The following is a 25,483-nucleotide window of genomic DNA, read 5'->3' as shown; positions in this document are numbered from 1 at the left end:
GATTTTGGGGTTCAATAGGTTACAGTATGTAGATGAGAACACTGTCGGTTAGCAACTGAAATGTCAAATGTATATCTTTCGTATTGTATCTTGGATATAGATATAATTTTATATAACAAGATCAGTTCACCACCGTTTTCTGAGATAAGTCACTGTTACATCTTGCTAAGTCACTGTTGTGTGGTAAAGTTTGGTCCTGGGATCATGTGTGACCAGATTTTGGAGACCAGTTGTGATAAAGTTTACAACATAAAATATAGTATTGTAATATATAATATTATTTTTTATTTGAGAAAAAAACTATTTTAATACACAATTCGTTAAAATTGATAAATGTGTCTTGGGGGTCGGCCGCCTCTTTAACGAGGCTAGCCCTAGGAGGGGATAGGAACAAGACAGCAGCTTGTAGGACAGAAACTAGACTCACTACTTTATGCTAAGACGTAGTGAGCTTACAGGGTTTCACCCTGTAAGCTTAGTTGAACTGGTTCAGATTTTTGGGTTATCTTGAGGTTATCTTGAGATGATTTCGGGGATTTTTAGTGTCCCCGCGGCCCGGTCCTCGACCAGGCCTCCACCCCCAGGAAGCAGCCCGTGACAGCTGACTAACACCCAGGTACCTATTTACTGCTAGGTAACAGGGGCATAGGGTGAAAGAAACTCTGCCCATTGTTTCTCGCCGGCGCCTGGGATCGAACCCAGGACCACAGGATCACAAGTCCAGCGTGCTGTCCGCTCGGCCGACCGGCTCCCAACCGGTACATTTGTAATGTGAGGTGTTCTGTAGGGGTGAGAGCGTGAGCAACTGCCTCTCCTCCTGCTGTGTCCTCAACACTTGCAAGAGTGATGCAGCTAACTTGTGGATCATTCTACTTGAAGGGTTTAGTAGGTGAAAATGTTTTTCTCTTTGTAATACTGTATTATAATTATTTTTTAAGAATTATTGCGTGAACCTCTACTGGTTCCTCACCACTGGCCGGGTCTGTGGGGACTCATCACTGGCCGGGTCTGTGGGGACTCACCACTGGCCGGGTCTGTGGGGACTCACCACTGGCCGGGTCTGTGGGGACTCACCACTGGCCGGGTCTGTGGGGACTCATCACTGGCCGGGTCTGTGGGGACTCATCACTGGCCGGGTCTGTGGGGACTCACCACTGGCCGGGTCTGTGGGGACTCACCACTGGCCGGGTCTGTGGGGACTCACCACTGGCCGGGTCTGTGGGGACTCACCACTGGCCGGGTCTGTGGGGACTCACCACTGGCCGGGTCTGTGGGGACTCACCACTGGCCGGGTCTGTGGGGACTCACCACTGGCCGGGTCTGTGGGGACTCACCACTGGCCGGGTCTGTGGGGACTCACCACTGGCCGGGTCTGTGGGGACTCACCACTGGCCGGGTCTGTGGGGACTCACCACTGGCCGGGTCTGTGGGGACTCACCACTGGCCGGGTCTGTGGGGACTCACCACTGGCCGGGTCTGTGGGGACTCACCACTGGCCGGGTCTGTGGGGACTCACCACTGGCCGGGTCTGTGGGGACTCACCACTGGCCGGGTCTGTGGGGACTCACCACTGGCCGGGTCTGTGGGGACTCATCACTGGCCGGGTCTGTGGGGACTCACCACTGGCCGGGTCTGTGGGGACTCATCACTGGCCGGGTCTGTGGGGACTCACCACTGGCCGGGTCTGTGGGGACTCACCACTGGCCGGGTCTGTGGGGACTCACCACTGGCCGGGTCTGTGGGGACTCACCACTGGCCGGGTCTGTGGGGACTCACCACTGGCCGGGTCTGTGGGGACTCACCACTGGCCGGGTCTGTGGGGACTCACCACTGGCCGGGTCTGTGGGGACTCACCACTGGCCGGGTCTGTGGGGACTCATCACTGTACCAATCGTGACACTAGTATCACCACTCCTCCAACACCCTTGTTAAATGAAACGAATCTTTCAGAAATTGCTTTAATTACAATTATATTTTACAAAGGTTCTCCACACAGACCAGTCACTCCCACAGACACACCACATACAAAAATACATATTTAAAAAAAAAATTCAAATACAATATATATAATTTCAAAACGTTTGTCACTCATTACAGATAATTGACCATTTGTCCTCAGACTAAGACAGACACGGCGCGGACCACACAGAGTTTGTTATACAATTGACGATAAATGCTGAATGCTGAAAACTATGAAAAAAATAATTAGTACCATATAGACATCATAGATAATTCCTGGAAGCAGGAAGTGAGTACTCCAGATATAGCCAGAATTTTGAAGTTGGAAAAGTTATATGAATTGAGCCAAAATATTCAACTTTTAATATATATATATATATATATATATATATATATATATATATATATATATATATATATATATATATATATATATATATATATAAAATATAATGACAAAGTTATTTTTAGCAAAGTGGCATGGAATATTTATATCTGATCTGTGTGAATAATAGTGAAAAACTATTTTCACACAAGAAAATAAAATGGACTGAATAAAAAATACAAGTTTAAACGCTTACAAAGCGAATTAGTGTCATTTAGCGAGGGAGTGCTGGGATTTACACGTAGTAAGGGAGGGCTGGGATTTACACTTAGCGAGGTAGGGCTGGGATTTACACTTAGCGAGGGAGGACTGGGATTTACACATAGCGAGGTAGGGCTGGGGTTTACACATAGCGAGGTAGGGCTGGGGTTTACACTTAGCGAGGGAGGACTGGGATTTACACATAGCGAGGTAGGGCTGGGGTTTACACATAGCGAGGTAGGGCTGGGGTTTACACATAGCGAGGTAGGGCTGGGGTTTACACATAGCGAGGGAGGGCTGGGGTTTACACTTAGCGAGGTAGGGCTGGGATTTACACATAGCGAGGTAGGGCTGGGGTTTACACTTAGCGAGGTAGGGCTGGGGTTTACACGTAGCGAGGGAGGACTGGGGTTTACACTTAGCGAGGGAGGACTGGGATTTACACTTAGCGAGGGAGGGCTGGGATTTACAAGAAGACTCACCCAAGACTCGATCGAAACTCGCCTAAAAGCCACCTGAGGCTCACCTGAAATTAAGTGCACTTAAGTCTCCTAATTGTAACCTAAAGCTCGCTTCAATGACATCAAAGACAACCCCAACGATCCCCTCGGGCTGGGCACAGATGCCCTCGTGCCCGGCTAGCTGTACACACACACCTGTAATCACCCAAGTACTCGGCTATTATTTATTTTTAGGCTCGTTGTTTCCAGCTTAGGCTAGACATGAGGGGTGTTTGGGTGAAGCTGCATTATAAAAGACATGCACTTTCATTTACTCTTACGAAACATTTACATCTTTCAACAATCACTGTGGCATTGGTTAGAATTATTAAATAGTTTATGATCTCTGAAAGATAATGTTTCAGAGCTCCAAGTCATTATAACAATAATGACTTGGGGTTGTGATGTTTAGCTCATATAATGTTTAATATATGTACAAGAAGCTGTCATGATTATGGAGAGATGTACAGGTTTCGTATAGGGTGGCATATATGCATGGTGAGTCCTGCTCTCTTAGTTCAGTTTACCTACGGTACACCCAAGACTCACCTACGGTACACCCAAGACTCACCTACGGTACACCCGAGACTCACCTAAGGTACACCCGAGACTCACCTACGGTACACCTAAGACTCACCTACGGTACACCCGAGACTCACCTACGGTACACCCAAGACTCACCTACGGTACACCCGAGACTCACCTAAGGTACACCCGAGACTCACCTAAGGTACACCCGAGACTCACCTACGGTACACCCGAGACTCACCTACGGTACACCCAAGACTCACCTACGGTACACCCAAGACTCACCTACGGTACACCCAAGACACACCTACGGTACACCCAAGACTCACCTACGGTACACCCAAGACTCACCTACGGTACACCCAAGACACACCTACGGTACACCCGAGACACACCTACGGTACACCCAAGACTCACCTAAGGTACACCCAAGACACACCTACGGTACACCCGAGACACACCTACGGTACACCCAAGACTCACCTAAGGTACACCCTCACCTAAGGTACACCCAAGACTCACCTAAGGTACACCCAAGACTCACTTTAGGTACACCCAAGACTCACCTAAGGTACACCCGAGACTCACCTAAGGTACACCCGAGACTCACCTAAGGTACACCCAAGACTCACCTAAGGTACACCCAAGACTCACCTAAGGTACACCCAAGACTCACTTTAGGTACACCCAAGACTCACCTAAGGTACACCCGAGACTCACCTAAGGTACACCCAAGACTCACCTAAGGTACACCCAAGACTCACCTAAGGTACACCCAAGACTCACTTTAGGTACACCCAAGACTCACCTAAGGTACACCCGAGACTCACCTAAGGTACACCCGAGACTCACCTAAGGTACACCCGAGACTCACCTAAGATACACCCAAGACTCACCTAAGGTACACCCGAGACTCACCTAAGGTACACCCGAGACTCACCTACGGTACACCCTCACCTATGGCACACCCAAGACTCACCTAAGGTACACCCGAGACTCACCTACGGTACACCCGAGACTCACCTAAGGTACACCCGAGACTCACCTAAGGTACACCCAAGACTCACCTAAGGTACACCCAAGACTCACCTACGGTACACCCAAGACTCACCTAAGGTACACCCAAGACTCACGGTACACCCAAGACTCACCTAAGGTACACCCGAGACTCACCTACAGTACACCCTCACCTACGGTACACCCAAGACTCACCTAGAGCACATTTAGGTAGCGTAGCGAGCGTCCAGTTGCCCTCGTCACACAGAGTGTTGAGGATGTAGGTGTCGTTGTAGAAAGTGTAGGCGCAGGTGTAGGTGATGACGGTGCCGTACACCTGCACCCCGGTGTTGTTGCTGGTGACGGCGTCGCCCGCGGCGGGTGGGGCGGCCACGCACGCTGTCCCACGGCGAGTAGACAAGGGGTAGACAGGGGTAGACGGGGAGTAGAGTTAGAGGTGCGCTGTTACCTTACCTCGCTGCTCTAGTTGTGTCTAAAGTGACAACTGTCATCCTTAGGACAGATACTGCCACGCCTGTCACTGCTACACCTGTCACTGCCACGCCTGTCACTGCCACGCCTGTCACTACCACGCCTGTCACTACCACACCTGTCACTACCACACCTGTCACTACCACACCTGTCACTGCCACACCTGTCACTACCACACCTGTCACTACCATACCTGTCGCTAAAGAAAACAGATTTGAAATTAAATTCCTATGGATACCATCACATGTTGGCATCTCAAGGCATGACACTGTTGATATGCTTGCTAAGTCAGCCTGCAGAAAACCAGTGGTAGAAATTGATATGGGTGTTTCATTAGCAGTGACAAAGAGAATACTTAAACAAATATCTAATGAAGATCTCACCGACCTAACAAATTCACAAAGACCTGAAAGTTGTAGCATTAAATATTATGATAGATATCGTGAGGAGACATTCACATATGGGACTAATAGAACAAGAACCCGGCAATGTGATGTTATAGTGGCCGGAATACGCCTGGGACATAGACGTATCTGACAGCTTTCTCAAACCCCAAATGTCGAGTACACAATGTGTCAACTTTGTGAAAGAGAAAACATGCACTCTCTTGAACATTATATTGTAGAATGTCCCATACTGACTGACTTTCGCCCTCCTGGGCTAAGGTATGCTGAACTCTGTAACTACTATATGAGTACTGGAACACTTGATGATATATTGGACTTGTACCCAAGATTAACCATGTAATGTATCAACTATACAATGTATGTGTATGATGTAACTATATAACCTGAGCTTGTAAAAGCACCTTCATCACCTTCAGTGATTAAGTGCTTAATTGCACACTAGTTTCTCTATCAGCTATCTCACTCTGTCAGAGTAAAAGAGACAAATGTATGTGAATGAATGTGTCTGTGTATATATGTATGTATACATGTATATATGTATGTGTACATATATATGTGTGTGTGTGTATGTATATGTATGTGTATAAAGTACATATGGAAGCTGATCAGAATTACATTTCACCTTTGTAAATGCACATTAATGACACTATGTAAAAGACACATCGAACACTTTGTCGGGCATACGTAAATCTGTGTATCTATGTATTTACGTATGTAGGTTAGCTTAGCACTTTAAAAGCACCGAATCACCTTCTGTGGTTGATTGTTCAATAAACCCTTGAACTATATGTTTAACACATCTCTAACCCTGTCCATGGAGGACAGAAGAAAATGTATATATGCTGGTTAGCATTGTAAATGTGTGGCCACGTCTGTGGTAGAAAATAATAATAATAAAAAAACTGCTACACCTGTCACTGCCACGCCTGTCACTACCATACCTGTCACTACCACGCCTGTCACTGCCACACCTGTCACTACCATACCTGTCACTACCACGCCTGTCACTACCATACCTGTCACTACCACGCCTGACACTGCCACACCTGTCACTACCACGCTTGTCACTACCACACCTGTCACTACCACATCCATCACCACCCACCACACCCACCACCTACCAGGTATACACATGAACCCAGGCACAAGTGGGGTCCAGCCACCGTCCAAGCACTCGAGCTGATCGTAGGTGCCCCCTGTGGGTGAGGCGGTGCCCAGGTCGCAGGTGAAGTTGACGTGGGTGCCCACCCAGTAGGGCGCGGGCGGGCCCTCCAGCGAGGCGTTGGTGGGCAGCGTCGGCAGGGTAGCGGTGCACTCTGCCGGGGGAGAGTGAAAATGTGTGTGTGTTGTTAATGTACTCTCTAGTGGCACAGTCGCTCCCACACTCTCACACTCGGTTAATGTGTAAGTGTGATCATTACAATTCAATATACAGTCAGGCAAGAAAATACAAAAATACGATTAATTGACATTGTGTTGGTCAGGTGACTGATATCAAGCTATATTAACTGATGGAAATAACTAGAAATTTATATAAAATAAAAAATATACACACAAACACGCACACACACACACACACACACACACACACACACACACACACACACACACACACACACACACACACATACACACACACATACACACACACATACACACACACATACACACACACATACACACACACACACACACACACACACATACACACACACACACATACACACACACACACACACACACACACACACACACACACACACACACACACACACACACACACACACACACTCACACACACACACACACATACACACACACACACACACACACACACACACACACACACACACACACACAAACACAGGTGCAAACTGAGTGCCCAAATGAGCCACAGAGATATTAGAAAGAACTTTTTTAGTGTCAGAGTGGTTGACAAATGGAATGCATTAGGAAGTAATGTGGTGGAGGCTGACTCCATACACAGTTTCAAATGTAGATATGATAGAGCCCAATAGGCTCAGGAACCTGTACACCAGTTGATTGACAGTTGAGAGGCGGGACCAAAGAGCCAGAGCTCAACCCCCGCAAGCACAATTAGATGAGTACAATTAGGTGAGTACACACACACACACACACACACACACATACACACACACATACATTCACACACACACACATACATTCACACACACACATTCACACACACACATACATTCACACACACACACACACACACACACACACACACACACACACACACACACACACACACACATACAGACACACACACCCGTGGTGATCACCTTGTCTACAGATGAGGATGTCCGGGTCAACATAGGTCCAGTTGCCGTCATCTTGACAGGTAACTGTGAGTGAGTGGTTGAGGTCGCCCAGGGAGAGAGTGCCGGGGCAGCTGAGAGTAACCTGGTGGTGGTGGTGGTGGCGAATATTACCAGCATCAGTCACAGTGCTTCTAGCATAAGGTAATCATCAGGAGAATGCACATATTGTACTTGAAAGAGGACTGAAGACAAGGAGCTGGGACATGCATCTTACAGCCAGTGAGAGAACTGTGTCCATGAGCTCCCCCGATGGAAACTCGTGGAACATCGGGGTACGAACGCCAACCCTGTAAGATGCACGGCCATAGCTCTCCCGACCTTTTTCAAATCGGTAAAAATTGTAGTGAGATAGATGTGGAGGTCGTCACTCTCCAGGGTGCCTTCATGAAGCACCAAAGAAAACTACTGCTAAAGTTTGACTATTAAAGCGAAGAAACAGTCAGCTATCAGACCAACCCTGACATTAGACATGCCAATATTAATAGAGACAGGAGACATGCCAACATCAATAAAGACATTAGACATGCCAACATCAATAAAGACAGGAGACATGCCAACATCAATAAAGACAGGAGACATGCCAACATCAATAAAGACATTAGACATGCCAACATCAATAAGAGGAACAAGAAGGGAAGCAATAACTTACCTGAGAACCAAAGATAATGTTGACACCGTCCCAGGAGGAGTTGCCGTAGAGGACGAAGGGGGGAGCACTCCCGCACACTGTGGAGGGGAGAAGAGGGGAGAAGGAAGAAGGGAGGCAGGAGGGAGGAGAGGAGTGAGTACCAGAGACAGGATGATATAGAGGGAGAAGGGGTAAAAGGACGGAGGGAAGAGGTGACAGATATTAGTTACTGACTCTTGTCATGACAAAAGCTGGTACATGACAGCCGTGGTGGTGACGGGCGTGTCATTACTCACAACCTGACGTGATGATACAGGTAATATGTATGTGACCTGTGTTGTGTGGCCGGACTTGTCTGTCAAAGGCGGGGGGGGGGGGCTGTTGGCTCCCTGCTCCTACTCTCTATAGCAGTGTTGTTTGTTGGTGATTGTTTACTGGTGTTGTTTATTGGTGGTTGATTATTGGTGGTTATTTATTGGTGGTTGTTTATTGATGGTTATTATGACCCCACATACACCAGTATGATCATACCGAGGCTGGTGTATGAGGTGCTCAAACCATACAGTTATATCATGGCTGATTAGAATGTTAGTCATGACTAGGATGTTAGTCATGACTTGGATGTTAGTCATGACTAGGATGTTAGTCATGACTAGGGTGTTAGTCATGACTAGGATGTTAGTCATGACTAGGATGTTAGTCATGACTAGGATGTTAGTCATGTCTAGGATGTTAGTCATGACTAGGATGTTAGTCATGACTAGGATGTTAGTCATGACTAGGATGTTAGTCATGACTAGGATGTTAGTCATGACTAGGATGTTAGTCATGACTAGGATGTTAGTCATGACTAGGATGTTAGTCATGACTAGGATGTTAGTCATGACTAGGATGTTAGTCATGACTAGGATGTTAGTCATGACTAGGATGTTAGTCATGACTAGGATGTTAGTCATGACTAGGATGTTAGTCATGACTAGGATGTTAGTCATGACTAGGATGTTAGTCATGACTAGGATGTTAGTCATGACTAGGATGTTAGTCATGACTAGGATGTTAGTCATGACTAGGATGTTAGTCATGTCTAGGATGTTAGTCATGACTAGGATGTTAGTCATGACTAGGATGTTAGTCATGACTAGGATGTTAGTCATGACTAGGATGTTAGTCATGACTAGGATGTTAGTCGTGACTAGGATGTTAGTCGTGACTAGGATGTTAGTCATGACTAGGATGTTAGTCATGACTAGGATGTTAGTCATGACTAGGGTGTTAGTCATGACTAGGATGTTAGTCATGACTAGGATGTTAGTCATGACTAGGATGTTAGTCATGTCTAGGATGTTAGTCATGACTAGGATGTTAGTCATGACTAGGATGTTAGTCATGACTAGGATGTTAGTCATGTCTAGGATGTTAGTCATGTCTAGGATGTTAGTCATGACTAGGATGTTAGTCATGACTAACATCCTAGTCATGACTAGGATGTTAGTCATGGTGTTGTAATGTATACCATGGATCATTTCTACCGTGATGTATCATGTATACCAGGTGGTTGGTGCTGTTATATGTCTTAGTGAGGTGATGTATTCTGAGGAACTTAAGTAATGCCAAGTCGCTGTGTATGATACTGTATTCCTCGTACCTCATGTGTTACTGGCTGTGACGCCATCACCCTTTTTTAGTTATTGTTCTTGTTTAAGATTCGCTACCTGGAACAAAAAGTCCCAAGTAGCACGGGCTATGGTGAGCCCGTATTGTCCCTTTTTTGGTATTAGCATAATAATAGGCGCTAGTGTCCCACTGCGCCAGGATAGAGCCAGGTGTCAGTGCTGAGGGTATGCAGTTTCCAGACCGGTTGTTGACCATGCCCAGTTGTTGAGAGTCTGGATAAAGTAATTTTGTGTGAGTGGAGGTTATCTTGAGGTTATCTTGAGATGATTTCGGGGCTTTAGTGTCCCCGCGGCCCGGTCCTCGACCAGGCCTCCACCCCCAGGAAACAGCCCGTGACAGCTGACTAACTCCCAGGTACCTATTTACTGCTAGGTAACAGGGGCATTCAGGGTGAAAGAAACTTTTGCCCATTTGTTTCTGCCTCGTGCGGGAATCGAACCCGCGCCACAGAATTACGAGTCCTGCGCGCTATCCACCAAGCTACGAGGCTACGAGGTGGATGGTATTTTTTTTTTAATGTTATGTGGATTTATATTAATGGCCAGTAAACTGGAATATTTTTTGTTAGCCTTTCACTCCCCTTGAACATTGATATTTGGCCAGGCCAGGTCTCCCAGTGATGCTCAAGGTTACTCCCTCTTAACATGTTAATATTGGGGGGGGGGAGGGTCTTGTACGTGTCCATAACACTGGTGGTTGTTTATTGGTGATTACAAGTGGTTGTTTACTAGTATTGTTTATTGGTGGTTGATTATTGGGTGGTTGTTTACTAGTGCTTGTTTACTGGTGGTTGTTTACTGGTGGTTGTTTACTGGTGGTTGGTTATTGGTGGTGTTTGTTTATTGGTGATTACAAGTGGTTGTTTACTAGTATTGTTTATTGGTGGTTGATTATTGGGTGGTTGTTTACTGGTAGTTGTTTATTGGTGGTTGTTTATTAGTGATTGTTAATTGGTGGTTGGTTATTGGTGGTGTTTTTTTATTGGTGATTACAAGTGGTTGTTTATTGGTGGTTATTTATTTGTGGCTGTTTACTAGTATTGTTTACTGGTGGTTCTTTACTGGTGGTTGTTTTTTGGTGGTTGTTTATTGGTGATTGTTTACTAGTGGTTTTTTATTGGTGGTTGTTTACTAGTGATTGTTTATTGATTGTTGCTTATTGGTAGTTGATTATTGGTGGTTGTTTATTGGTGATTGTTTGCTAGTATTTGTTTATTGGTGGTTGTTTACTAGTGATTGTTTATTGATTGTTGCTTATTGGTAGTTGATTATTGGTGGTTGTTTATTGGTAGTTGATTATCGGTGGTTGTTTACTGGTGGTTGTTTATTAGTGGTTGTTCACTGGTGGGTGTTTATTGATTGTTATTTACTGGTGTTTTTTTTATTGGCGTTTGTTTACTGGTGGTTGTTTACTGGTGGTTGTTTACTGGTGGTTGTTTACTGGTGGTTGTTTACTGGTGGTTGTTTATTGATGGTTGTTTACTGGTGGTTGTTTACTGGTGGTTGTTTACTGGTGGTTGTTTACTGGTGGTTGTTTACTGGTGGTTGTTTACTGGTGGTTGTTTATTGGTGGTTGTTTACTGGTGGTTGTTTATTGGTGGTTGTTTACTGGTGGTTGTTTATTGATGGTTGTTTACTGGTGGTTGTTTATTGATGGTTGTTTACTGGTGGTTGTTTATTGATGGTTGTTTACTGGTGGTTGTTTACTGGTGGTTGTTTACTGGTGGTTGTTTATTGATGGTTGTTTACTGGTGGTTGTTTACTGGTGGTTGTTTACTGGTGGTTGTTCGTTGGTAGTTGTTTACTGGTGGTTGTTTACTGGTGGTTGTTTACTGGTGGTTGTTTACTGGTAGTTGTTTACTGGTGGTGGTTTTAGTGAGTGAGGCAGGAGTGACGGTCCTCAGCACGAGGTCGTCCTGTAACCTGCACCTCGCCTCTACCCACACAAGTATCTCTTCAAGTATTTATAAACTTCGCACCTGATATCTCCCTCCGCCCCCCACGACGCCAGAGGCACCTGGTACTCACCATTATAGCAGCCAAACTGCGGGTCGAGGGCACTCCAGCCGGTGTCGGAGCAGTTGAGGCTGACGGAGGTGTTGGCGCGGGCGGACTGCATGTCCTTGGGGCACCTGAAGGTCACACTGTCCCCCACCCAGTAGGGGAACACCGCCCCCACCTGCGTCGCGTTCACGGGTGTGGCTGGCAGCGATGTTGGGCACACTGCCGGGGAAGAATGTGGGGGTGAGTGTGTGGGGGAAGCACTCGGGACACAAGTCACTTCACTACCCACCCACTTCCACTTTAAGCTTGGCGTTGTGCTTTCTCCTAATAATTGTCTTACCTTTTAACTACTCACCGCTCACACACACCCTTTGCTGACCCTGAGCACAGGGACTGAGCACGGGGACCCCGAGCACAGGGCCTGAGCACGGGGACCCTGAGCACAGGGCCTGAGCACGGGACCTGAGCACAGGGCCTAGCACGGGACTTGAGCACGGCCTGAGCACGGGACCTGAGCACGGCCTGAACACGGGACCTGAGCACAGGGCCTGAGCACAGGGCCTGAGCACGGGACCAAAGCCGCAAGACCTCTCCCGTGAGTGAGAACATGATAGCAACGACAAGCGTAATAACCTTTATATAAATTAGGTCGTTAACTGTGTAAACAATCGTCCATAAAAGATTGGGACCGTTCCCGCGGGACTGTTAAAGCGCTGTACTGCAACCTGTCCTGAGATCAAGTCCATTCCTTCCAGCGGTCGACCCCAAAGGCGCATCCATCAATTTTAACATTCTATTCATTCAAAATAAGAATTTTCTCAACTGTAAATGAAAATTGTTATAAGCATGCTGTGCATATTTAGGCACTGGTTAGGTCAGGTGTTTAGGTTCTGTTGGCGATTATTTGTATTTGTAGTACGTGGGTGAAGCATTTATAGCGTTGTGGTTCGGACAAAATTCGTCAGTAAAGCACATGTTCCGGAAGTGTTCGATCATCATCAATTGTGATTCGTGTGTAAACCGTTTTTCATTCATAAACACCAGGGGGTTTGGCAGGTGCATGGAATGGACTTTGGCCTTTGTTTATGAGGACGGGCTGTACAACTGATGACGTCCGAACACTTCCGGAATAAGTGCTTCGTTGACGACTTTAGTTCGAACTACAACGGTGTAAACAGCCCGTCCTTCAAACAGATCCAAAAGTGATTCCATACACCCCCCAAACCCCCTGTTTATGAATGAAAAATGGTTTACATACGACTCAACTGATGACGTTCGAACACCCACGTACTACAAATACAAATACTCGCCAACAGAACCTAAACACCTAACCTACCCAGTACCTAAATATGTACAGCATGCTAATATATAACAATTTTCATATATAGTTGAGAAAATTCTTATATTGAATGAACAGAATGTTAAAATTGATGAATGCGTCTTTGGGGTCGACCGCTGGATGGAATGGACTTGATCTGAGGACAGGTTGCAGTATGGAGCTTAAAGAGTCCCGACGTAACGTTCCCAATCTTTTCCGGACGATTGTTTACATAGTTAACGACCTAACTTCTTATTATATACTTTTTATTATAATATATAGGCTATTTTGACCAGACCACACACTAGAAATTGAAGGGACGACGACGTTTCGGTCCGTCCTGGACCATTCTCAAGTCGATTGTGTGTGGTCTGGTCAACATACTTCAGCCACGTTATTGTGACTCATCGCCTGCATATATAGGCTAGATTGTATTCTAACAATGAGTTAGAAGGTTGAGTTAGGAACGGTTAGGAAGATTTAAAATTGCGACAGCGGACTGCATTGTCTTCGATGTGCTGGAATGCGTCTAAACTCCCCACGAGTGTGTGGGTGGCGGGAGAGGCCCTTGTGACCTTGCAGGAGGCTGTGAGGGCCGCCGACCTACCTTTCCTGCAGGTGAGGAGTGATGGGGTGGCTGGGGTCCACTGTCCGGTGTCTCCACAGGTCAGGACGATGGTGGTGTTGAGGTCCGCGAAGGCGTACCCAGACGGGCATGTGTACGTCACCTGCCGGACATACACCAACGTCAGTCCTGTGTGTGTGTGTGTGTGTGTGTGTGTGTGAGCATGTGTGTGTATGTGTGAGCATGTGTGTGTGTGTGTGAGCGTGTGTACTCACCTAGTTGTACTCACCTAGTTGTGCTTGCGGGGGTTGAGCTCTGGCTCTTTGGTCCCGCCGTGTGTGTGTGTGTACTCACCTAGTTGTACTCACCTAGTTGTGTCTGCAGGATCGAGCATTGACTCTTGGATCCCGCCTTTCGAGCATCGGTTGTTTACAGCAATGACTCCTGTCCTATTTCCCTATCATACCTGGTTTTAAAATTATGAATAGTATTTGCTTCCACAACCTGTTCCTGAAGTGCATTCCATTTCCCCACTACTCTCACGCTAAAAGAAAACTTCCTAACATCTCTGTGACTCATCTGAGTTTCAAGCTTCCATCCATGTCCTCTCGTTCTGTTACTATTCCGTGTGAACATTTCGTCTATGTCCACTCTGTCAATTCCTCTGAGTATCTTATACGTTCCTATCATGTCCCCCCTCTCCCTTCTTCTTTCTAGTGTCGTAAGGCACAATTCCCTCAGGCGCTCTTCATACCCCATCCCTCGTAGCTCTGGGACGAGTCTCGTTGCAAACCTCTGAACCTTTTCCAGTTTCATTATATGTTTCTTCAGATGGGGACTCCATGATGAGGCGGCATACTCTAAGACTGGCCTTACGTAGGCAGTGTAAAGCGCCCTAAATGCCTCCTTACTTAGGTTTCTGAATGATGTTCTAACTTTTGCCAGTGTAGAGTACGCTGCTGTCGTTATCCTATTAATATGTGCCTCAGGAGATAGATTAGGTGTTACGTCCACCCCCAGGTCTCTTTCACGCGTCGTTACAGGTAGGCTGTTCCCCTTCATTGTGTACTGTCCCTTTGGTCTCCTATCTCCTAGTCCCATTTCCATAACTTTACATTTGCTCGTGTTGAATTCTAGTAGCCATTTCTCTGACCATCTCTGCAATCTGTTCAGGTCCTCTTGGAGGATCCTGCAATCCTCATCTGTCACAACTCTTCTCATCAACTTTGCATCATCCGCAAACATCGACATGTAGGACTCTACGCCTGTAAACATGTCGTTAACATATACAAGAAATAGAATTGGCCCAGCACCGATCCTTGTGGTACTCCACTTGTTACTGTTCGCCAGTCCGACTTCTCGCCCCTTACCGTAACTCTTTGGCTCCTTCCTGTTAGGTAGTTCCTTATCCATTCTAGGACCTTTCCCCCCACCCCCGCCTGCCTCTCGAGCTTGAACAGCAGTCTCATGTGCGGTACTGTATCAAAGGCTTTTTGGCAGTCCAGAAATATGCAGTCTGCCCAACCATCTCTGTCCTGTCTTATCCTCGTTATTTTATCATAGAATTCCAGAAGGTTTGTTAGGCACGATTTCCCTGTCCAGAACCCATGTTGATGTTTGTTCACAAACCTAATGTTCTCCAGGTGTGCAACCAGTCGCAGCCTAATTATTCTTTCCAGTATTTTGCAGGGGATGCTTGTCAGTGATACAGGTCTGTAGTTAAGTGCCTCCTCCCTATCTCCTTTCTTGAAGATCGGCACGACATTTGCCTTCTTCCAGCAACTGGGCAATTCTCCTGACATAAGTGACTCATTAAAGATCATTGCCAGAGGCACGCTGAGGGCCTGTGCTGCTTCTTTTAGTATCCACGGTGATACTTTGTCTGGTCCAACTGCTTTAGTTGCATCTAGAGTTGTCAACTGTTTCATTACCTCCTCTGCTGTCACCTCTATATCTGATAGTCTTTCATCTAGGGTAACCCCTTCCAACAATGGGAGCTGCTCAGGCTCGGTAGTGAACACTCCATGGAAACTGGCATTCAGTGCCTCGCAGATTTCCTTGTCACTTTCAGTATATGCCCCCTCTGTCTTCCTTAGTCTTGTCACTTGGTCGTTCACCGACATTTTTCTTCTTATATGACTGTGTAGTAACTTGGGTTGTTTTTTCGCTTTGATTGCAATATCGTTCTCATATTCCCTTTCCGATGTTCGTCTTATGTTAATGTAATCGTTCCTAGCTCTGTTGTATCTGCTTCTGTTGTCCTCTGTTCTTTGTCTTCTGTACTTCCTCCACTCCCGTCTGCTGGCCATTTTTGCTTCCTGACACTGTCTATTAAACCATGGGTTATTATATTCCTTCTTATTTTTTCCCTTTACCGTTGGTATAAATCTCTCTTCGGCCTCCTGGCATTTCTGTATGACTAGGTCCATCATATCTTGGACTGTTTTTCCTCTAATTTCTTCCTCCCACTGCACTTCACCCAGATAGTCCCTTATCCTCATATAGTCCCCTTTCCTGTAGTCAGCTCTCCTTTCCCAGATCTCTTGTTCCATGGTCATAAGTTTGAATTCCATCATGTAGTCAAAGACTAGGACACAATGGTCACTGGCCCCTAGAGGTATTTCATGCTCTAAATTCTCGATATCTTCTACGTTCTGGGTGAAAATCAGGTCTAATAGGCTCGGTGCATCTCCTCCTCTTTCCCTTGTGTCTTCCTTCACATGTTGTGTCAGGAAATTCCTGTCTATAACATCTACTAATTTTGCTCCCCACGTTTCGTCCCCTCCATGGGGATTCCTTGATTCCCAATTTATCTCTCCATGATTTAGGTCCCCCATGATCAGCAGCTTCGCTCTCATTCTGTGGGCTAGTGTTGCTGCCTTCTGCAGTTCATCTATACATGCTTTGTTGTTGTCATCATACTCCTGCCTGGGTCTTCTACTGTTTGGTGGGGGATTGTAGATTACCAGGATCACAATCTTCCTCCCATCTACTGTCAGAGTTCCATGTATGAAGCTTGTGCACTCATTGGTAACTCGATTTCCCAGGTCTTCAAACTTCCATTTCCGCTTTATTAGGAGTGCTACTCCCCCTCCCTGTCTCTGTGTCCTCTCTTTTCGTATCACCTGGTACCCTTCCGGAAAGATTGCATCTGAGATCATGTCATTAATTTTAGTTTCCACAATTGCAACTATGTCAGGATCTGCTTCACTCACTCTTTCTTTTATCTCTTCTGCTTTATTAGATACCCCATCAGCATTGGTGTACCAAACCTTGAGATTCTTCATGGAAACTCTTGTACCAGAGCGTGGTATGTGAGCGTGTGTGTGAGCGTGTGTATGTGTGTGTGCGTGTGCGTGCGTGTGCGCAGGTGTGTGTGTGTGTCCAGCAACTCACCTGGGTTCCGGCCACTCTGGAAAATCCGTCCCAGGAGGAGTTGGCGGGGGCGAGCACTTTAAGCGGGTCCACCGTGCACACTGCAAGGGAGACAGATACGTGACCATCAAGGGGGGAGGTTTACCCTCGCATTCCTGACACTGACACACTCATATTGCTGACATTCTTTGTATTCCTGATTCTTGACATTCTTGGTATTGGTGTCTTACTGTGCTGTAGGACTAGCTGGCCTGTTCATGGCTTGTTATAGTGGAACAGAGATTGCTAGAACCCATATAAGATATTACCTGAACATGTTCAGTATATAACCTTTTATGCTTTATAATATAATAGTGATTGAAACATCAAATTTAAAATACCACGCACGCACACACATGTACACACACACGGGGGGGGGACACGCACACACACACACGGGAGGACACTCACACACGCACAAGGGGACACAGGTTGAAGCTGAGTACCCAAATGAGTCACAGAGACATTAGAAAGAACTTTTTCAGTGTCAGAGTAGTTAATAAATTGAATGCACTAGGAAGTGATGTGGTGGAGGCAGACTCCATACACAGTTTCAAGTGTAGATATGACAGAGCCCAGTAGGCTCAGGAATCTGTACACCAGTTGAGAGGCGGGACCAAAGAGCCAGAGCTCAACCCCCGCAAGCACAACTAGGTGAATACACACATACACACACACACACACACACACACACACACACACACACACACACACACACACACACACACACACACACTGAGAAGACCAACAGGCCGGGAATGAGCAAGGTCTAACAGGGTGCTGCCACAGACGTAAACAATCCACACACACTCACACTTGGCACACTCCAGCAGCCCTCCAGCAGCCCACGAGTGTGACGAGGCGTTGCACGTCACATTTACCGACGTCTGGTACGTCTGGTTCACCTGCACGAGGAAAAAAAACATTAATTAAGCTTTTTAGCGCACCTGAACAGTTCTTAATGATATCTTGCAATAGCAACACGTGGAAGGTAAGGTTATTATGAGGAGAAAGCACCAAGCCATTACGACAATATAGCCCTTGGTAGGGCCGAGGATAAGGAGTTGAGATGGGACGGAGAGAAGGAATGATGCCCAATCACTTCGACGGGCAACGCATGAAAATAAAAGTTGGGAAAATGGATTTGCTTTTGCCATCACTCTTCTACAAGTAGCAGAAAAAGAAGAAATTACCACCAACATTATTAACACCACTACTACTACCACCATCACCAGTCTCCCTCACCGTCATCACTACCACCAGCATCACCACCACTACCCCCACACTAACAAACATATACTATGCCTTCCATAGTTCATAACTAGCCAACTAGCCTGGAGGGAGTTTAATTAGTTTGAGACTGAGAGGGGGAGGCCAGGCCCATACTGTGACCCAGACGATCAACTCCCTCAAAATATATCACATATATGACACCAGTTTTCTGGTTGACACGACTAACACTTGACCAAAGTTACAATATGCTCATTAAAACGTATACAAATATGTCATTTAAATTAATAAATTTAAACTGGGGCGGTAGAATAAAATATTCACGTGAATTCAGAATTTTTGTTTTTTTATCTGAATGCTCTTTATTTCCTTGCCTATAAAGGATGATCCAAGCAATGGTAAATGCTTCTTGCAAGCGTACATTTATTCAACATACTTAAAACGCATTCAAAATATCATCGGATCTAAAAGCACAAATAAAAATGATTATGCACAGAAATGTTTATTCCAGTTAAAAAGGGAAGGGAGTACGACCTCTGGCTGGAAGAAGGGGGACCCATAGCCTCGGAGGAAACCACACATAACGCATTGGAGGGAATGTAGGTCCCCTCCAATACAGTTTCTGTGTGCTTTTCTCCTACCACCCGGTTAAAATATATTTATTTCCATAATTCCATTCAAAATATATTCATTTCCAGTTAAAATATATTTATTTGAACAAATGACGATAACATTTCTCTAATGAAAAACACGATAACAAAATGCATAAAATGTATGTGAACTGAAGCAAAGAAAAGGATATATATATCTACATTTAACTGTTCAAAATAGAAAAAGTTAAATTAATCACATTAAGTGGTCAAGAGATAACATACTGAGTAGTCCCCGTGGCGTGGCGCAGTGGTAACACACTCGCCCCGCGCTTCACCAGCGATTTGGCCTGGGTTCGTATCCTAGACGGGGGGGGGAGTATTAACTAGGTGCCAATCCTTACCTGTAGCCTCTGTTCACCCAGCAGGGAATGGGTACCTGGTTGTTAAACCATTTGGCGGGTCGTATTCCGGGGAACATTAGGAGTAAAGACCTGCCTAAAATGTTATGTGTGCTAGTGGCTGAACAAGAATGTAACAACTCTTGTATATATACAACATAAAAACATGCACATACACACTACTAATGATGTAATTACCTACGGGCTCACCATAGCCCGTGCTACTTGGAACTGCTTGTTCCAAGTAGCGAATCTTTAACAACAACAACAATACTAATGAACTTATAAGGAAACAAATGATACTGGGAATTTATATAAAAAATAATATATCAAAAACAATACAAAAAACTGTTTCCCAACTCTTAAAACAAAACTGTACATGACCAATCCACAATATGTTTATACAGACACAAACCCTAAGAAAAACATATAGACAGCAAAAAAATCCACTAGACATTAAGAAAAGGAAGAAACTAAAGAAAATCAGCGTGATTCTTAACTGTAATGTTGGCAAGACAATTTTTTTTTTGTCTGATGATGCCAATAAAAGGCTTATTGTCATAAACCTGTACAATTGGCATAATTGACCTGTATAATTATGGGAATTGTACAGGACAACTGTTTTGGCGGCCATAATAAATAACTAATAGGCAAACATGCCTCTAATTATTTGTTCTAGCATTGTTATTATTTTAAGTAATAGCAGCATATTATTATTATTTATGCATGACTTAAACTAATTACATTTGGTTGGTGAGATCAAGAACAATTAAGACGTCACCTGTATATCAGTATTTGAACCAGGAAAGTAGAGACAAAGGTATACTGACAGCGGTGGGAGGTATGTTGTAGCCCGGGGCGCAGGTGTAGGCGATGGTGGTGCCCACGGCGTAGGTGGTGGTGTTGGACCTGGTCATGTTGGCCCCGGGGACAGGCGGGTCCATCACGCACCCTGCCGCCGCCACACACGGAAAAGGGCGTTAACGTATCAACATGTGAATAAAGGATATTGAAGAAGGCCTGTTGGCCCATACGAAGCACCTATTGATATTCACCCAAACCCATATATATATATATATATATATATATATATATATATATATATATATATATATATATATATATATATATATATATATATATATATATATATATAATATATATATATATAATATATATATATATAATATATATAATATATTGTGACGGTGTCCCACCCTACGTCTTTCCTATCCCGGCGTAAAGAATCATAGCTCTTCTTCTTCTTCTTGAGAATAGGCGCAGTTTGCATGAAGGGGTAACCCTCCCGATGACTGCACCAGGACAGATGTAAGGAGACGCGTTGACGGTCAGGAGGAGAAGAAAGTCAAAAGCGGTAGATGTGATGGGCCGTAGAGAGAAGAGTGGCGACGAAAACAGAGGCGAACGTTAGAGGGAGACTCCCCGCACCGGGGGGGTGCGGGGGGGGGGGGGTCGTGATCACGGTGGCAGCTGATCCATGCACGGCTTAGCAGCGTGCGCAAGACGGGAACTAATACTTCTCCGGAAACTTGTGTATCGGAAAGCGCAAGCAGTACGCTTCCCAAATCACCCGCAGGTCAGCGGGCAGCCGGCCACCAGGCGGCGCCCTCGGCTGAGACATCCTATCAGGCACCCTATACACAAACTCCTTCGCCCGCGACACCCAGACAGTGGACGAGCACCACGGGATCGGAAGCACCCGGGCATCCCGATAAGGGCCCAACTCCGGACCCTCACAGGGCACGACCCCAGCAGACGGGACTAGGCAATCCCCAGACTGGAGCAAAGAAGGAGGGGATACAGCAGGGGACGCAGGCGCGGCACCGACCCCACCACCGGGCACAGGAGCCGAGGCCCTCTGGCGCACATCTTTCCGCAACATCACGACGAGGTCCCGATCATCAGGGACAACCCCCCACTGCGGAGATCCAACAGCAGGAGACGCAGGAGGAGAGGCACAGGTAGCAACTTCGGAGCCCCTCACAGCACCATCATTCTCGGCGGGGGGCGCCAGATAACCATACTCCCCCACCTCCTCCCAAGGCACACCACGAAGGGGAGACACACTCCGAGCCCGCCGTGAACGCTTCGAGACAGGCCTCACCACACCACGCCCAGCAGGCCCCGCCGCAGGCACGGCCACCATCTTTACATCCACACAGGCCACACCCGCACCGTCCGAAGAGTCCACAGAGGCCACATCACCCACACTGTCCACATCATCCAGGGAAACAGCCTCAGAACACCGACGCGCACGCTTCTGCAAAGGGACGGAAAGAGCAGAACTACAGTCACCAACACACACAGACACGGCAGGCACCTCCCCCTGCCGAAGCACCCCCTCTAAAACAGCAGAACCCGCGTCCCCGGGAGCCGGTATCACATCCACAGGCGGGGGCGGGACATGGACCTCCACCGAGACATCCTGCACTACACGCAGCTCAGGCGACGGCCCGACACCCACACACACCGGCTCAACAACCCCAGGGGCCACAGCAGTCACCTGACGTGTCGCACAGGCCGTAGAACTCGCCTCAACAGGCGGAGCAGCAGACAGGCAATCAGGCGCCTCAGGCACAGCACCCACTCCGTCCTCAGAACCGTCCGAACGTAACAAGGGCGGGAAATCCTCTGCACGAAAAACATGCACCCGACCAGGTGCTCCCACGTCGCACGCCGCAGCCAGGTGACCCTCGTGACCACACCGATAACAGGTGCGCGGTTGACCCCGGTACAAGCAGCGGAGCGTGTAACCCAACACGGACATCGACGACGGTACACTACACTTCAGCGACATCGTCAGGGTGCGGGAGCCGTCAAGCATACCAACACAGTGCCCGGCAACGACCTTGTTCCAACGAACACTTAACACGGTCCCAAATCGCTCAAAACAGGAGGTTAAAAAGTCGTCCTGAAATTCGAAGGGGGCACCATGCACCGCCACAGACGTCAAGGTGACACTAAGATTCACCACCTTAACTGAGCCAGCTGAATCAGGGAGTGGGTAAACACGCCCCTCACAACGCTCGAGAAACACCTGAAAGGCAGCCTGGAGGCGGAACTTGACCACAGCACGGTTGCCCTGAAGCAGCTGGACGCCCACCAGGTCCGACAGCTGCACATGAAGCACGTCCACCAGGGCGACACCAACCAATGGATGATCCACCGGCACCGTAAACGCTAGACCAGCCGACAATGTCCTCTGCACTGGAGGGCGAGAAGACCCCATGGCTAAGGCAAACGTCACCCAGTCAGTGGCAAACCACCACCAGCAGGGCAAACAAGCAATCACCCAACGTAAACACTAGCCAGTGCGGAGAGACCTCAGGAGCGTCCGACCTGGCCGGTGGTCACCACGCAACCTACTGACATTTATCTGGAGCGGGAGCGTCTGGCGCCAACCCATAGCTCTTCAACCTGCACGTTCTCGGATGCTCAGGGAACATTTTGGCATATATAAAGGTATTCAAAGTTATTGTGTGGGAGGTGAATTTGCTGATTTAGTTTTGGTACTGCAGGTGGCTTACGCCCTTCAGTATCACAAGATGGCGCCGGGGCGAAGATGTTCCCGCCAAAGGAGCCTGACACCAGCCGTCTGGTGATTGGCCAGGTAAGGTCACGTGACGGAGGTGACCAATAGCGCGGCGCCCTTGGGTGGTGTGTGACGTCACAAGGCGGAGGACTCCGGGCGGCCCAGTGCCCTGCGGCGCTCAGTGAGTCACGGCCCGTCATTGAGCATAGACACGCTCAAGTGAGCTCCCAGTTTGGAGGCTAGGAAGCCTCAGCCAGTGGACCCAAGCAGCCGTATTGATACTACAGACATCGAGGAAGATTAATTAACTCCTGGGGAGTACATGGAAGCAAGGCTTAGTTGGTGTTAGAGCGCCAAGAGCTTTTTTTGCTAATAATCTGTGGCGGAGGTGAACGTTGGCGCTGGGTCGTGAGACGCCCTGCGGGCCGCCTTCAGACACATCAAGCCAGCTGCTGTGACCGGGTCAAGTCCACTGGAAGAGTGAGAAGGGCACACTGAACCAGACTGCAAGTTTGTCTACAGTTCCAGGTATAACAAAGCTGTATTACATAATGTATCCGATACATTACATATACAATTCTAGAAACAATTGTCGGGTGACATGACAGACGTTGAGTCGCTGGATGGTTGCAAGCGTTGACACAGGAATGAATGGGAGTCGTTTAATGTAAGTGGCATTTGCTTCGTATGGGTCACCTGGCCTTGTGTAGTTAACCATATTAATATAAGAACTTACAAATTTAACAAACTGCAGAATGCCTAGTGGCCTACACGAGGCACCTCCCCTCTTACTGTATTTCTGAAACTGGAAACTTTAATCATCCATGTTGAAACAGATTGTTTAAGTTATATATACAATTATTTCTCAAATCATGTCCAGACATCACAAATGTATCTCCCTACGTTTTCAAACAACACGATTGTGTCACCCAACATCTCCAGACGACACGAATGTGTCACCCAACATCTCCAGACAACACGATTGTGTCACCCAACATCTCCAGACAACACGATTGTGTCACCCAACATCTCCAGACGACACGAATGTGTCACCCAACATCTCCAGACGACACGAATGTGTCACCCAACATCTCCAGACGACACGAATGTGTCACCCAACATCTCCAGACGACACGAATGTGTCACCCAACATCCCCAGGCGACACGAATGTGTCGCCCAACATCTCGAAACAGCACGAATGTGTCTCACTGCTCCCCACCAACAAGGTGACAACCAACATACCTTCGTAACAAGTGCCATTGCCCCAGCCCGTCGGGAGGCACGGTATTGGTGAGGAGGTGGCACCTATCTTGAAGAGGTGGTCGGCATCACAGGTGGCATTCACCGTGTTGTTGATCAAGTAGGTGTTGCTGCCCAACCAGTCTGTTGTGGCGTTCGTGATGTTAGGCTGCCCGAGACACACTGGGGGAGGGGGGGGGTGGAGCCAGGTAATTAGTAATAACTACCCGTGTATTTAGGTAAGCATGTATGTAAGTAGGGCAGTAGGAACGTATGTAGGTAGGTAGGTAAATAGGTTGATATGTAGGTGCAAAGGTTGGTATTTAGATAGATAAGTAGGTTGGTAAGGAGTTAGGTATTTAGGGTCATGAGGAAATAAGTAGGTTGGCGGGTAGGAAAGCATTGACTTGCAGTTTGCAAATTGCTACTGCAAATTAACTAGCTGTTTGAAAATTGCAAGTGAAAATTTACCTGCAGTTTGAAAAAAAACGATGGCTGTTGGAAATAAAACGCTTGACCGTTACTTTTTTAGCGTAATTCGATTGCTGATTTGATTCGATTCGGGATGATTGCACATATTTGGAGTTTTAAATTACTTTTTTTTATACTGTAAATATGTTATAAGTGAAAACGGAGATTAGTCATGACTTGTGGTGACTTGGAAGGTATGTAGGAAAGTTGGCAGGTGAGTAGTTACGTAGGCAATTTGGGAGGTGGGTAATTAGGTAAATGACAGATGGGCAGGTTGGTAAATAAATAGGAAAGACAAGTAGGTATATATAGTAGATAAGTAGGTATATAGGTATGGTAGAGGATGGCGAGACCTCAACGACTGATTAATCGTTGAGATTAACTGAGACCACACACTCAGACCTTGACAAGGCACTCAGGAGAGTGCGAAAGACTTGGTGTAAATTCTTTACATAAATTTCACAAATACATAAGTTTGGGTGTTTATCCTATGGTATTATATCTGTGAAAAGACATTACCGTTACTTGTATAAATAGCAGTGACATAGGTTTATTTTGTATTGAATGAGAATAACAAGAGATA

The 25,483-nt window shown here is 46.7% G+C and overlaps 1 protein-coding gene across 1 annotated transcript in view; it reads right to left on the bottom strand.

Annotated features, from left to right (window-relative positions):
• Positions 1-4,316: 4,316 nt before the first annotated feature.
• The window catches only part of LOC123745520 (uncharacterized), an 88,674-nt gene continuing 67,507 nt past the window's right edge, over positions 4,317-25,483 (bottom strand). Inside the window, exons 21-30 of the mRNA XM_069321907.1 lie at positions 24,433-24,612; positions 20,467-20,588; positions 18,230-18,320; positions 17,398-17,477; positions 14,044-14,164; positions 12,143-12,337; positions 8,463-8,539; positions 7,775-7,895; positions 6,590-6,784; positions 4,317-4,968 (exon numbers count right to left, since the gene is read on the bottom strand). Coding sequence (XP_069178008.1) covers positions 4,760-4,968; positions 6,590-6,784; positions 7,775-7,895; positions 8,463-8,539; positions 12,143-12,337; positions 14,044-14,164; positions 17,398-17,477; positions 18,230-18,320; positions 20,467-20,588; positions 24,433-24,612 — 1,391 coding nt within the window. The 3' untranslated portion in view covers positions 4,317-4,759. The remainder of the gene's footprint in view (positions 4,969-6,589; positions 6,785-7,774; positions 7,896-8,462; positions 8,540-12,142; positions 12,338-14,043; positions 14,165-17,397; positions 17,478-18,229; positions 18,321-20,466; positions 20,589-24,432; positions 24,613-25,483) is intronic.

This window comes from Procambarus clarkii, chromosome 10, assembly GCF_040958095.1.
Source record: "Procambarus clarkii isolate CNS0578487 chromosome 10, FALCON_Pclarkii_2.0, whole genome shotgun sequence".
NCBI lineage: Eukaryota > Metazoa > Arthropoda > Malacostraca > Decapoda > Cambaridae > Procambarus > Procambarus clarkii.
This window is presented reverse-complemented; position numbering and strand designations above follow the sequence as displayed.